The sequence below is a fragment of the Thermobia domestica genome, chromosome 1 (genome assembly GCF_964235325.1).
Source record: "Thermobia domestica chromosome 1, izTheDome1.hap1.1, whole genome shotgun sequence".
Taxonomy (NCBI): Eukaryota; Metazoa; Arthropoda; class Insecta; order Zygentoma; family Lepismatidae; genus Thermobia; species Thermobia domestica.
This window is the reverse complement of record NC_137454.1, coordinates 39,708,301-39,723,943: the sequence shown is the minus strand read 5'-3', so window position 1 is coordinate 39,723,943 and position 15,643 is coordinate 39,708,301. Positions and strand designations below refer to the sequence as shown.

The following is a 15,643-nucleotide window of genomic DNA, read 5'->3' as shown; positions in this document are numbered from 1 at the left end:
TTTAAATAATAGGTCGAACTTGGCTTCATCTGATCCAAGAAATCCAACTTCACACTTTGAAAAATTCAAATGTAGGCCAAGTGCAGATGCCTTCTCATTTATTTGTGCTAGAGTTGAAAGAACTACATCAGGTCCATCAGCGATAGTCCCATTATCCAAGTACCAGATGCTTAATTCATTGTTATTGATTTCACTAAGGAATGAATGGTTACAACAAAGAGTGCTGGGTCCAGGAGATCGCCTTGTTGTACTCCTATCTGGGATGAAATAGTGTCCTTCAGCTAAGGATAGATCACTGGGTTGAGCGTAACATTGGTAAACATATGGATAGATTGAAGGAAATTCATTCAACACTGTAGTGAGCATGGAGTCCCGGCGAAGCTCGTTAAATGCGTTGCGAAAATCCAACTTAGATAGCTTTAGGAGCATTGTGAATGGAAGAAAAATAAACTCGGGTTGCATGTACAACTGCTTCGGCTCCGTTGGGAATACAAATAGCAAGTTGGTGGGGAGACAAAAAGTTCTTAAAATGCTCCCGTGTTCTGAAGCATATAATTTTGGGTGATGTTCTGCGGCAGACATTACCAACTGCGATAGGTCTAATTCCATCACATTTCTTTTTAAGAGCAGTAAGTTTGGCTCCGAAAAACAATGACCAAACTTCCAAGGGGACTTTTTCTGAAATAATTAAATTGAACAGATCGCATAATGATTTTACGAGCTTTTCCTTCGATTCAAGTACTTGACAGAATAGGAGATCTTTGAGAACCTAAGGGCGAAGGCCATCGAGACCTCCCGCGCTACCTTAACTTCATTGATCGAAACTCCTTGGCAGCTCTTTGGTCCATCAGGAAGATTCGGTAAAATAAATTCACCAGGGTGGGCTGGATGCTTCTCCAATAGTGTCTCAAACACAGAAATGTCGGGGGTTGCAACAGTATCATCTGACATTAGTAGACGGACTGCTTCACGGATGTCACCATCTGCAAGTTTGTTTTCTACAATCTTAAGATTGGAAACATTCTGTTTTGGGAGATATTTCCTGATCTTTGTTGGATGCCAGGTTAAGGCGTCAATACCTACATCACACCAAAGACTACACACTCTTTGTTTCACCCAGAAGGTAAGAGTTTTACATTTTCTGATTTTTTGGGAGCAGTTAGTGCAACTAATGGAAATAGAAACAAGTTGATCCAATATTTTTCGTCGTTTGAAAGAGTTACTTGAAGTAACACATCGGCATGTGCATCAGCAACTGCAGCTCGAGCACCTCGAGGGACACGCCTTAAAATATGTGTTGAGGACCTTAACAATATTAACATTTTGCCCAGGTTAGACAACGTCAATTTCTGTCTGCCTTTATTGCGGTTAGAGATGTTAGTACTTGTAGTTTTATAATCAGGATAGCTATTATTATCGATATGACAACACTCTTCGTCTCCATTTATAACCTGATGCTTTTTACCTATGTGTATAGCTAATCATCTGAAATTCGCATAATGTTTTCCACAGTGAGGACATGGTAACACATTCGTAGATTTAGTTGTAGTAGATGAATGGCCATTGCTAGGCCTGCTAATATTGGCAACTGAATCATTCCTAGTGGTATTAGATTTATCTGATTCGGTTGATTCAAACGATGGAATACTTGAACCGTCACTTGATGATTCCATTAGTTCGTATTGTATGTTTATATTCAATTAACTATCTAATTCACTAATTCACTATCATTGTTGGAAATAACGCATTTGAACCGAAGCTACGAGTGAAAAAAACATCAAATAAGACTTAAATCAGTTTCCGAAAATAATTAGAGACGAGGATTTCACTATCGCAATCCTGAGATGTTCACGCACATTTTTAACACCACACTCAAGCAATTAAATAATGTTTTTCCCGCACTAAACAATGAATCTTTACGGACAAACTCAAAATTTGAACTTGTAGGTTCAACAATTACAATTGTTTTTTGTATTTATTTGATTGTTTATATACAAAAGACGAAGAAATAATTTATAATGTTACACTAATTTATGTTGATTTTGTGAATTTATATTTCAACCTCCTAATTTTCTTTTACCATAATAATGATACACTTTTGTTTATGGTTGCTTAGCAACGAGATCAAAAAGTGCTGTTTATTGAATGTAGTGTACTCAATATCGAACCTTAGAAAAAATGTAAGTGTAAAAACTCATGTCAGTTCAAATATTTTTTAAAAATGAAAATATATGAAATTTTGATCACTATGACATATGTTCTCTTTGCATTTATTGTTTAAGCAATTTTTAAAACAATAAAAACTCAAAATGTCGGATTAGGTATACTGGTAAGATTATAACATGAAATGGTGGACTCCGAGTTATTCTAATGGAAAATTTCTATTTTACGCTTTGGTGCGCCTCGCATACCATCTCAGTGTACAAATGGGCAAGTCTTTACTTTAGGGAAGGCAGTGACAATAAGCAATGAATCTGAACCGGTTCCCAGAATTATAGTTACAGTTCCCAAGAAGGAAAGACAGAAAACAACGTGCCCTGCGAGGCTCTAACCAGCCTTCACTCGCTTACGCTCGCTCGGCAATAATATGTACTGACAGTATATAATGTCTTGCCCAAAGTAAAGAGTTACCTACAAATGTATTTCGGACGTTTCAAAAAACATCGACAACGTTTGGGAGGTGATTCCTGACAACAAGGTGAGACAAAAAGTATAGATCAACCTGGGTGCACAAATGCTTTCTTTCAGAGTTACAGGCTGCCGGAAACATGAAATAAATTAAATTTAAAGGTCCATAATCGGGTCAAGACTTCACTTAGGAACTAGTATGTGCCCTATCCAAATATCCAAGCTTCAGAATTTTACGGCATTCACGCAACAATTTTTATAGAGGTAGTTGGTGATTACTTCAAATTATATGCCCGTAACCAAACTCCCTCTATAAAATTGCTGCGTGAGTATCTTAGGATTCTCAAATATGTATTTTTTGATAGCGCACGTATTAGTTCCTAAGTGAAATCTGAATCCGACTGCGGTAGGTCCCATAGTTTAGGAGTTATGGACTTTTGAAGTTAATTTTTTTTCATGTTTTGTCTTATCTTGAAATCTTGGTATATATATATATACTTGCAATAAATTCATTTGAGTTGTGTCCAATAAACAGTAAAATCAAATCAAGATCCAATGCGAACTTCCAACCTGTAGTTAATCTCTTATTGTACAGAAACTGGTTAGACTATCGAAGATTCTTTATAAATGAGATACCTCTTCCGACATACGTATTATATGCTAAAATATCGTACCATACTCCATTGTAAAGAGCTGACTGTAGCTTACTCTTGATACTCACACATGTGTGTCTATCAAACAATTGCCAGTAGAAGACAAAACCAACGAACATTGTGGAAACATCTATTGAATAAGTCTGGCCTGCGAATAGGACTCTATCCTACCTGTTGCCGTCAACAGTATTCGATGTTACAATTTCCAATCACGATACAATCCACTAATTACCTTTGAAAGCGGTTTCCCGCAAAAGCCAGACTAACCACCATGTTTAATATTGATTTCCTAGTTCATATCCGCTGCACATACACCATTCTGTGTGAGTGTCCAGTAACGTCATACTGGCTAGTTTTTTTTTTTTTTTTAAAAAAAAAGAGATTTTCTTTCTCTTTTTTCTTTTTCATCGCCTCTCATTCAATTTGCAGTTACTAATGACGCTTGCAAATATGGAGATGGAATTTGGGATGTGAAAGTTCTTTAGGCAGGAACCGATGTCACATTTACTTCTCGCTTAGACCAGCTCCGTTATGTGCCTTCAATGAATTTCTGTCAGTTGAGTACCGTGCTTCAAGATGATAGGTTCATGTAACTATTTTCTCATGCTTTCATCTTAAGAGATATTCCCATTCATATTGCAACTAATTTTCTATTAAAAAAATAACCGTGAAACAAAGACAGAGTACATTGGAGTATCAGTAATTCGAACACGTTTTATCCGAAAATTCGGTTAATCCGAACAGATCCGGTGAAAATGGGTACATGCTTTCGTAGAAAATAATGTAGAGTTACGTTAAATTAAGTTCTTTCTTTAATGCCTGTATTTAGGCCTTAAGCCACATTACCACAATCACACAAAGTTTGAAATATAATGCACGTACTATACAATATTGGAATTTATTAGTTTAGTATGAGTGAAATACAGGATTGTAATAGAATAAGTATTGAACTGTAACACAAAACTGAACGTATTATACTGGTAGTGCACAGTACTAGTATTGTACTAGTATCTACCATAATACCATAGTACCGTACTAGTATTACTTGTTACAAGATATGAACTCAGTTTTTGTCTTTTGTTTCAGTGAAGAGAGTCTATTGGACGAAGCGTAGTTTCGCCATCATCTCATAAATATTATATTGGCAGCAGGCCTGTAGCCAGCCCAAAAATGTAGGGGGGGCCCGGCTGAAGTTAGGGGGGGCCGATCCAACCATATTATAATTCATCATCATATTATAGTTATTTTGCCAGCCTACCGTGAAAATTTTAGAGGGGGCCAGCCAAAATTTAAGGGGGGAGGGCGGCCCCCCTAGACCCCCCTGGATACGGGCTTGATTGGCAGGTGTAGCAGTAGCCAGTTGTTCTAGGTATCGTAGTGCTAGGTTTTCCCAACATTTTAAACATTTATTCAGTACAGCATATATACTGTGGTCAGGAAACTTGTTATAAAATACTATACGCTATATATTACAACACAATAGACCCGTTTACCCGCTCCAAACCGCTATTTTACTGTTATTCCGGCTATTCCTAACAATCACGTAATCCGAACCGGGTTCGGTACCAATTAGTTCTTATTGGCGAGACTCCAGTGTAATATTAAGTTGAGAAAATTTATTTATTAACAAAAAATAAAGTATTATGAAACAGTTTTAAAAGTTTTAGAAATATCATATTCAATGGAGAAATACGTGTTAGTATATGTCACAGATATTGTTCAGAAAAAGATACACTGTAGGTTATTAAAATTGTATTGAGTATTCCTAAATACGAAGTATTCCTTGGCCGTATTTTTCCAATTTATAGTAATCGTCGTTGACTAAGTAACTCCCTGATACAACCCGAATGTAGAGCTTAAGAATTTGTATATTGTAAGTCGATTACTTACGATTCTAAGTTGTACACTGAGGAAAAAACTTGTATCTGGCGTACGTAAAATCATATGTTACATTTGTAAATGCTGTAGTTTTTGGACTTAACGTACAGCAAATGTATAACTGAAAACGCATGTTTTATAATACTTTCTGTATAAGTGTTCCATCGGTATATACTTTCCGTATGAAACAATATAAGCGCTTACAAATGGACGTATGTAACATATAGCTGACGAAGGTAACATACATATGTGTATGTAATATAAGGAAGACTGTTAGATATGAGATATTCTTCAACGGCATGATGTAATATCTAAGGGCAGTGCCTATGTAGCATACGGATAGCGTATGCTTCGTACTGATTTCTGTAGTAAGCAAGAGGATTCCGTATATTTGTACATTATCCGCTGTCCGGAGAACGGATTTTTCTCAGTGCAGTCTAACACTTCAGCTTGAGCAAGAAATTGAATCAGCTTTTCTTCATTCCTTTAAACATTGAAAGTCTTCCTCTCTGATTAAAAAAAAAAAAAAAAAAAAAAAAAAACACTTCTATACCCACAAGCGTAATCTCTTCGAGTTAGATTAACTTTTCCTTTCAGTGAAAAAATCAAATGGTTTTCGGAAGAAAACAATCTTCGTAATACATCTGTAGTTTTTGGCGTCCATTTATTCCTTACTTTCTCTTTCGTAATTACTCATGCGTACTCATATTTTCTTTTCCACAGTTTGTACTGTCTTATAAAATTGTTACACTGAGACAAATCCGTTATCCAGACAGCCGTGTATTGTACAAATATACGGAGGTTTATAAATTTACTACGAAAATCTGTACGGAGCATATGTTATCTATGTGCTACATACCTATTGCCTTTTCCCGCTTAGATGTTGCATCATGTAGCTATAGGATGTTTGACATCTAACAGTCTTCCGTATACGTACGTTAGTTACGTCAGCTATATGTTATTTACGGCCATGCGTATATGAGATCCTGACGCCTATATGCATTTATTTGTTTCATACGGAAGGTACGTATATATGGAACACGCATACGGAGAGTATTATAAAGCATACGTTTTCAGTTATATGTTTGCTTCTGGATGGCAAATAATATGTTAATATTAAATACGGTTAAGTTCAAGTGGAAAGTGTTAGAGAATTATATCCAAAACTGTAATATCATTAGATAATATCGTGTGCTATTGGAGGATTTATATGCATCGTTCAACATTGATCAAATCTCGGATCAAAGGTATGATACATAATGTATAAATTACACAACTAACCGAAACAAGAACACTACGAGCAACATACTTTTAAAGAATGATTAAAAATAAATTTAAAGCAAATATAAATAAAATAGTAATTTACAACGTTATGTTGGAGTTGTTACTTCCTTTGCGTTAGCAATAAGTGTACTGGACCCTACGTTGCGGGGATAATCTAGTTTTTCTCTAGTGCAAAATCATTTGTAATAACTGAAACGCTAAAATACTCCCTCACTTTCAGCTTCTTAATCTACAGGGTGGTCCGGAAGTGGGCGTACCTCCCCCCTTTTGTTTCAACAGTATAGTGTTAGTCCTGGTAGGATGTCTCTACACAGTTACCTTGAAGTCTTAAGAGTCACAACTTGTATAACAGAGCAATGTTGCGAAACAAATGTGGGTAAAACCTAAAATCGTCATAAAACACCAATCAGAGGTACGCCCACTTCCGGACCATCCTGTAGACATACTCACATGGACTAATTCTGAGTATGAGACTTTTGTTTGAGCTATAAATATAATCTGGTAATTGGAATTGTAGTGGAAACTGAAGTCAATAAAGTTTACGGAAGAAGGATTCTACAGGATAACGATTCAACGTATTTACGGAAATAGCTTCGTAATTTTGAGACTTGCTCGAGGCGCGACGTTGGTCGTTCTTAGAGTTTTTATTTTTGATCAGTCAATATGATATACCAGTCTAATGTTCACTTGAAATTAGTTTCAAAGCTTAACGGAATTGTTGGAATAATTATAGTTTGAGTAATTATAGTTGGTCCAAGTAAGTTTTTCTTTCAATCTCTAAAAATGCTCAGTCACTAATAATCTCCAGCTAACAAAGTTGAACATTAAGAAATCCTTTATTTTTACCACTTTATTGTCTCCTAACTAACCTTGTACGTTATTTGAATCTGATGTCGGTGTCTACTGTTATTGATAATGAACTATACACAGTCCTAAGGACTATATTAGATAAGCTCCTCACTGGCACTAATTGTCAGGTAAACTGGAGAATATTTGCTGTTTTTCTTGAGTTGTGGTCGACATTAGCTTCGGTGTATATAAATAAGCAAGCATTGTCCCATAAATCTCCCATCTTTCCTTGATCATTTGTCACAAACCGCATGAAAATCGGACTTCAGTTTGAAATTCTAGACCCAAATGATATCCGTGAGTTTTAAACAAAATCGCCCTGTATAATCTTGTCGTTACTGTAACACAGCTCGCTATTAACAGCAACAGCAAAACGGAGACATCGTGGGTAATCAAATTTGTAGAATGTAAGGTATAGAATGAAATCATAAACAATTGATTAGCAATGTAAAGCAACAGAGAAGTTGGATATGCTATCTAGTGAGAGCAAGTGGAAGCTGGGCAAAGAGCCACACTTCAGTGGTAGAGGAAGGTTGCTGTAATAAATGAAATATGTCTCAACGTCATATACGGCAGATCTTACAAAGAATTTCAGCCTTTGATCACGGACGAATAGTGTCATACTGCAAGTGTGGTTTATCTTTCCGAGACATTGGTGCCGTATTGGATGGAATGAGGCCACATTGCAGCTCATATGGACTCGATGCTACATGAAGTCACTATGCAGCGGTACTACGAATGTCAATGCCGGTCGCGAGAACCAGACAACTTGTGTATATTATTCTGGCAAATCGGGCAGCCACATCTCGCACACTGACACAAATACGGGATCATGAATTGGTCTAGTCGACCGACAGCTTGGTTTGCTCAATTCTCCTGACATTAACCCCGTTGATTTTGTTCTCTGGGGTTCTGTGAAGGATATTAAAGTACCTGATCTTGCAATATTGAAAGAGAGGATATTCTTAGCCATTGCATCGGTCTAGCAACTGATAAATTAAATATTGGCTGGATGTGCTATGTAGATAATCATATCAGATTTATTATAATACCACAACAAAAATTTCATTACTGTGGTAAAAATTTGCCACAATCTTAATCATCAAACTAACAAAAAATATTATATATTCATATTCAACAGGATTCGTTTCTCAGTGAGAGCTCGTGTAGTTCGGACTCCACATCAAGCTGTATATCAGTGTAATAATAAATCTTCATTAACCAGCCAACCAACTATGCATAATCGGATTTTCCGCACTGAAAATAATGACACTATAGACTTTGTCATTATGAAGCCTTCATGAGAAACGGGTATGTATCGGGTTTCTCCCAGCATTCATTGCATGATTGATATACAGTATGATGAATATTGTGCATTACATGCGTCATAAGCAATATCTTCAACACATTTCAGTGGAATAAATACTGATGCAGAAGTGCAGTAATATTCTATTCGTAGAAGTTAAGTATTACACCATATGTTAGTTCATTTTGTAAGTAATAACAGTCTAGTTGCTAATATTTCCTTCATATTTGTGTCAACTTTAGCGCAAAATTATCTTTCCTCTCTCTCTTTCTCTCTTTCCTTCTCCTTGACCCATTTAATTACTGTTCGTAAGCCAGTCTTAATTATGTTGAATATTGCCACGTCATGCGGTTGACTTTGACATGAGATGAAGCTGTACCTGAAAACCATTTTCATTTCGTAACTGTCAGCGACAAGCATAAACCACAACTATACTTGACATATATATTCTTGATTCAACGAACAATGTAGCTCCGCAGGAGTCAGCTTAAGATATTAGTAATAACCATGTATGAGGTGAAGCTTTAGAAGGCCCTTTTAAGTTTAATTTTTGGGTTTAATCTTTTAATATTAAAGACAGAACATCAAACTTAGTTCTTTTAAACAAATATACAAGATAACTTTGGTTTAAATTGTTCCTGTTTACATAATTTTCTCCCTTTTATTACACACATGTTAGAAGTAGTGCATGCATTCCTATTGGGAAGAGATGTGTCACTGTTAGGAGTAAGTGTGTCATGGTTACCTAAAGACAAGTAACAATAATTACAATGTACAACTTAACATTATATAATGTATATAATATTCTAGCAGAAGAAAAGTTACCAATTATTTGTGACAAGGAAAGTCATAGTTGTTAATGCCATAAAGATTTGTTTCTTTTCGATTTTCTCAAAAACCTACAAATGATAACTTACTGTGAAATACATCATTTTGTTTACTTCGATTTGATCTATTGATGTTTCATCTTTAGACAATGAAGTACTTCCGCAAAAATTAAAGTTTAAGTGCTAATGATAATTTGACTTATATCTCATTAGTCAAGAAGTTTAAAAGCTAATCATAATTTAGCCTATATCTCATTAGGCTAAGTTTAGTAGCTCATGATAATTTGGCCTATATCTCATTAGTCAAAAAGTTTAAAAGCTAATCATAATTTGACCTATATCTCTTTAGGCAAAAATTAAAATTTAACAATTAACTGTAATTTGACCTATATCTCATTAGACAAAAATTAAAGTTTAAGAGTTAATCATTACTTGACCTATATCTCAATATGTAAAAAATTAAAGTTTAACAACTAATCATAATTTGATCTATTTCTCCGTAGATAAAAATTAAAGTTTAAGAGTTAATAATAATCTTACCTATATTTCATTATGCAAAAATTAAAGTTTAATAGTTAACCATAATTTGACTTTTGGCAATTAAATAAAGAGGCTGCGCAGGATCGCGTGGGGGGGGGGGTAGCTAATGATGTGTTGTTGATCGTGAACTCTCATGAGCAGCCACTGTTTGTTTCATGATTCTGAAAGCTTTTCTCTTCTTTGCAGGCTTGCATGAAGAGGACAGTGTTCTGTGGTAGTGCCAGAACCATGGTGGTTTAAGTAGAGCAGCGCATAAGCATAAAATTTCTGGTGAAAAGAAAATTAAAAAAAAAAAAAAAACGACGGAATGTTGTGCAATGTTAAAAGAGGTGTATCGTGATAATGCTGTCACGTGTGCGAGTTTTCGAATGGCACAAACGATTTTCAGAAGGTAGGGAGGAGGTTGAAAATGATGAACGACCCGGTATCCCTTTCAGTTCAAGAACAGACGGAAATATTTAAAAAAAATAATGAACTTGTGCGGAAAGACAGAAAATGAAAAGAAAAATGTTTGAGTTTTACGTCCCACGGTTATGCCGGTTAGGCTAAAGAAAACGGCGATGATGAGAGATGAATGAAATGGTGGAATGAAAAAAGTGGGAGGAAACGGGAGAACCCCAAGAAAACCCACGCACACGGTGTTTGTCCAGCACAAAGTTCACTTGCCGGGAGCAGGGTTTGAACCCGAGACCCCAAGCACCAGCGGTGAACGCTCTACCACTTTTTTTGTTTAAATACTTTATTGTACTCTTATTAGCCAATTACATCAGAAAAGATTAACAAACAAAATTGTACTGTGAGCATCCAATTATACCAAAAGAAAAGTACAATAGACACATCAATAAATTGCTGCTAGAAAATTAGCAAACTTTTGTTTACGAATTGAAAGTGTTAGAGTTTGCATACGGAACAACAGTTGGTTGACATACAAAGTCACATTACTATTAAAATCATTACATAAAAGAATATCGATAGTTTGGGACGTGATCCATAAAATTGCGTTATGTTTAGTGCTGGGATAAAATTGATAATCCGGAAGCAGCATGAATGGCGTACAGTGAATATTAGAAGGTGTTGTTCTGCAGATACGGGCAATGATTTTTTGTTAATGAAACCATATAGCTGTGTTTCGTGAGCAACTTTCGAGCCGGTGTTGGAGAGTATCGAGAACATAACAAGTACCACAGAAAGAAATATTACAGATACCCAATTCATAAAGTCTCCCGTTAGTAGGATATATATTATGAACCACACTGTACCAAAGAGATTGCTTGGCAGGAGACAATACCGGAGTATGAATGTTTGCCCAGATTTTCTCCCAGTTTGTCATTGGGTAATGTTCTACAATACGGGGAACCGACATTGTGGTGGCATGATAACGATTATATAATTGTCTAACAGAAAGACCTTCAAGGTGACTCCGTGCGATAAGCGAGTAACTAATATCAAGAAATACGTCCTTGAGGTATGGCACAAGGGAAATCCAAGGTTGTATATGCAGGGGAGCTTGTAACTCAATATGACGGAGTGATACACATAACGCCTTGCTGGAAAAGGACTCTGAGTAGAAGCATAATGTTTGGCAGACGCGATGTATCAGCAGCGAGTAGCTCTGAAGTTTAATGTCTTTAAGGCCAAGGCCACCATCACGTTTTGATAAACACGCAGTCTCGTGACTTACCCGTAGGCAGTGATTATGTCACAGCAGTTGCCCTGAGTGTTTTCGTATACTTAGGTATTTCTTCGGCAAGGAAAATAATTGAGTCAGAAACCAAAGACGACTAAAAATAAAAACATTTAAAAGGTACACTCTGCTTGCAAGACTTACCTGCCGGACATTACTTTGGTGTATGAGTGCAACCAAAGTACAGGCTGTGGTATGAAAATTGTAGTCTATAGTATTTGCTATGCGACGTTGCCAAGTTACGCCTAAGATTTTGATGCGATCAGTAAAGGGGATCGTAGACATATACACGTTTTGTTCAGCCGTATTTATACACATCAGGCGTTACTTTTGTTTATTGAGAATAGCACCTGAAACGCACTCATAGTTCGATATGAGAATTTCAACACGTGACAGTTCTTGTGGACTGTTAATGAAACAATGTATATCGTCTATAAATGCTTGTAATTTTAAGGACGTTGCACCAATCTGTATACCTTGAATTTGTTGTTCCAGTGTTAAAAGAAAGGGAACAAGAACCAAGCTATATAGAATGGAAGACAGGGGGCAACCTTGTGCAATACCTCGACGTACATTGATAGGATATGTAAGTGCACCATTAACCTTTAATCTTACATATCGTTGAGTATAAAGAAATTTAATCAAATTAAGAAAACTGTCTCCGAAACCATAGTTTTCAAGTACCTTAAACATGTAATCATGTGACAATCTGTCAAATGCCTTACGAAAATCAAGAGCCAATAAAGCGATCTGCGGAGAACTTGTTTTCTGACACCAATGAATACCTTCTCGTATATTACTTAATGCTAGAAACATAGGTTTTGTATGTTTTAAGCCATACTGATCATGGTGTAAGACTTGATGTAAAAACGGTTCTAAACGAGAGGCAAGGCAACGAGATAAAATTTTCTGGTCAACATTAAGGAGGGTGATCGGTCCCGGTCATGCGCACCTGCATGTTTAGGTACAAGTACTATAATGCCAGCGGTAAAAGAAGAGATGCACGTGGGAGTGAGTCGGATTTCGTTATACATTTCTGTGAGAAAAGGCGTAAGAATGCTGTGAAATTGGCGGTAAAATTCTAGTGTAAGACCATCGGGTCCCGGAGATTTATTTAACTTCCCCGCAAAAATAGCGTGTTTGACTTCTCTTTCTGTAAAGGGCGCATTGAATATGTTACGAGCCTCCGGGGTAAAAGTACCGGTCGGACGCTCGAAGCAAGGGTCAGAAGATTGGGTTCGAGCGGGGGAATATAGGTTCTGGTATGCATCGTACAAAGCTGGGATTACCTGATCATGCTCGTGAACTACACCGTTAGGAAAGGAGACCTTGGAAATAAGGTTTTGTTTACCTCTGCACCTTTCACAGATAACTGTATGTAAAGAGGGAACTTCATGCTGAAGCATCGTTGTTTTGCCTCTCGTGAAAAAACCTTGATTTTTTTACGATGTAAAGTGAGTAGGAGTGCCTTAATTTCCTTAATACGAGGGAGCACGTCTACTCCTTGAGCAAGTTCTTTATAGTAGTCACATAATAAGTGATGGTAATAATTATATTGCTCTTTAAGAAGAGAGGATCTGTCTTTGCAGTGCTGTTTACAGATAGATCGAAAGGACTGTTTAATGTGATGTAACCACCATGAAAACAAACTTTTCTTGTGAGATTTAAAGTGCATTAAATAGTTCCACCTATTGGTAATTAGCAACTGTAGATCCTCGTCAGTTAAAATGCTGTTATTGAGTGACCAAACAAAGGATGACTTTAAGTATTTACGGATAGGTAGATCAATGGTATAAACCACAGCACAGTGATCAGAAAAGCATACAGGTTGAACGTTTATGGTGCGCACAAAATTAATTAAAGTGGTACTGACATAGATCCTATCCAAACGAGGATCCATTTCGTCGAAAAAAAGTGTGCCCTGGGGCGTTACCTTTATAATGATGCCATACGTCAACTAACTTAAATTCTTGAATCAATTTACGTAATGTAGGAGAAGTATTGTAACCAAAACTTGAGTCTATAGGATCTAACACTGCGTTGTAGTCTCCTACACAAATCAAATCTCTGGCACCAGAATGTAACTCCGTTGGAACGTCGGTGAGATAGAAGGAGTTTCGCTCAGCACGTTTGTTATTCCCGGACGGCGAATATAAATTACAAAAGTGTATGCTTTCATGATTGGCTGTGATAATACGACCTGACGGAAATTTTGAAAAGGCGGTTAATGAGATATCTTTGCGATATATAATAGCTGTTCCAGAACCAGTTTCAGAAGGATTGACTTCCCAAAAATGATTAAAAAGAAAGGATAAATTGTCAATGTTGCATTCTTGAAGGAAAATTATATCCAGAGACGATGTGTTGGTGTAATCGGCTAGCGCTTTTTGCTTGGTGAGACTAGAAATGCCGTTGACATTAAGAGTGGCTATACGCGTGGCATACATATTTAATGGCCACAGAAAAATAAAAAGACACCAAAAGAGCACGACACAAAGAAATGACACAATACACTTGAAAAAACAAAGACGGGGTGGGGGGGGGCAACACTCGCACACATTCTCGTTCTATACTGGAAGGTGATATGATCACTTGTCCGAAGAGGTAGCACTATCATTTGCCTTAGCACCTACTTCACTCTGATGGGGATCTACTCGTGACCTCGTGAAACCAGACACACAATTGTTGTTTACGGGGGGAACACTCTTAGTTATCTGAAGTTTATTGGCGCTACTGAATGCATCACGAGGAAAAGACTGAGATCGACCTTTGCGACGCCTCTTCGTGGGTAGAGAGGGAAACTGGGACGCTTCTGTAGATACTGAATCTCTATCGAAAGAATCACTCACTTCCTGGTGAGAGTCATCAATGCCCACTAACGGTGGAGTACTTACCGGGATTTCAGGGAGCGTATCCATCTCCGATGCGGAAGATGCTGAAACAGTAATACTCTGTTGCGGAATATCCGAACTATTAGGCACTATGGTAGTGGAACTGGATGAGTCACTCTGCATTGTATTGGAAGCGAGAGTCTGCTGGGAGGCAATATCAGGAGAACTGATGTGAGATGCAGCTGTAGAACTTGGGGGAACATCAAGCGGACAAGTGGATTCAGTTTCATTGAGTTCCTTAACAAAAGTATTTGTAGAAGTTGCAGTTGGAGGTGGAAGGTTCTCCTGTAAAGTTTCTCACTTAACACAGGAAAACTAGTAAACGAATGAACGTTTGGTAGAGGATCCACTTTATTCAAATTGCCGGGCATGGGCGGGGCTCTTGATGGTGAGACACTGGATACTGAAGCTGGTACGGTTGGAGGAATACGGCGCTTTGTACATTCCATCAGAAAATGATTTGGTGAGTCACAAATGGCGCAGGTTTTAACTTGACCTCCATACGTTAACCAGAAACGTAAACCACAGATAGTCACATAAGAAGGTATGGGGCGCTTAATGCTCATACGTATTATCTTTCTCTCAGTCCTTACTTCATAGATGTGTCCAGTAGAATACATTTCGTCTGCAATTGACTTAATTTCACCGTACTGAGAAAGCACACGAGAAATATGATGATTTTCCAACTCGGTGGGTACCAAATGTAAACGCACAGTCATAATATTGGAACTGGCAGAATCGATTAAAATGTTATAAGTACCAAGGTCATCTGAATAACTAACCTTTCCATTCGCTCGAAACAGAATTTGTTCACAAAGCACTTGCGAGATTAACTTAACATATAACTGTTTGCGACTATAATCAAACTCAATACTGACAACTTGATCAGGAAGCAGATGAAAAGTATTGCGGATCCATTCATGCAAGATTAATGTGTTAGGCTTGTTCACAACATCTTGAAATGACAAACGTAAAGTGTTCACTCGGATAACAGACATAATGCACTTAGTAGGTAAACCTGTACTTCACACTAGACAATATGATGAAAAGAGTAAATAGAACCCGAACTACTTGGTAGTAGAAAATACTCCAATTGACAATGC

The 15,643-nt window shown here is 37.1% G+C and overlaps 1 protein-coding gene across 1 annotated transcript; it reads right to left on the bottom strand.

The window, feature by feature from the left end:
• Positions 1-13,529: 13,529 nt before the first annotated feature.
• LOC145680483 (uncharacterized) lies at positions 13,530-14,096 on the bottom strand. The gene has a single exon (XM_081751098.1). It carries the CDS (start codon positions 14,094-14,096, stop codon positions 13,530-13,532), a length of 567 nt encoding a protein of 188 aa, XP_081607224.1.
• Positions 14,097-15,643: the final 1,547 nt, after the last annotated feature.

What these genes read in the sequence shown, in the direction of transcription:
- LOC145680483 (XM_081751098.1), bottom strand. Translation starts at nt 14,096, where the DNA reads ATGTATGCCACGCGTATAGCCACTCTTAATGTCAACGGCATTTCTAGT.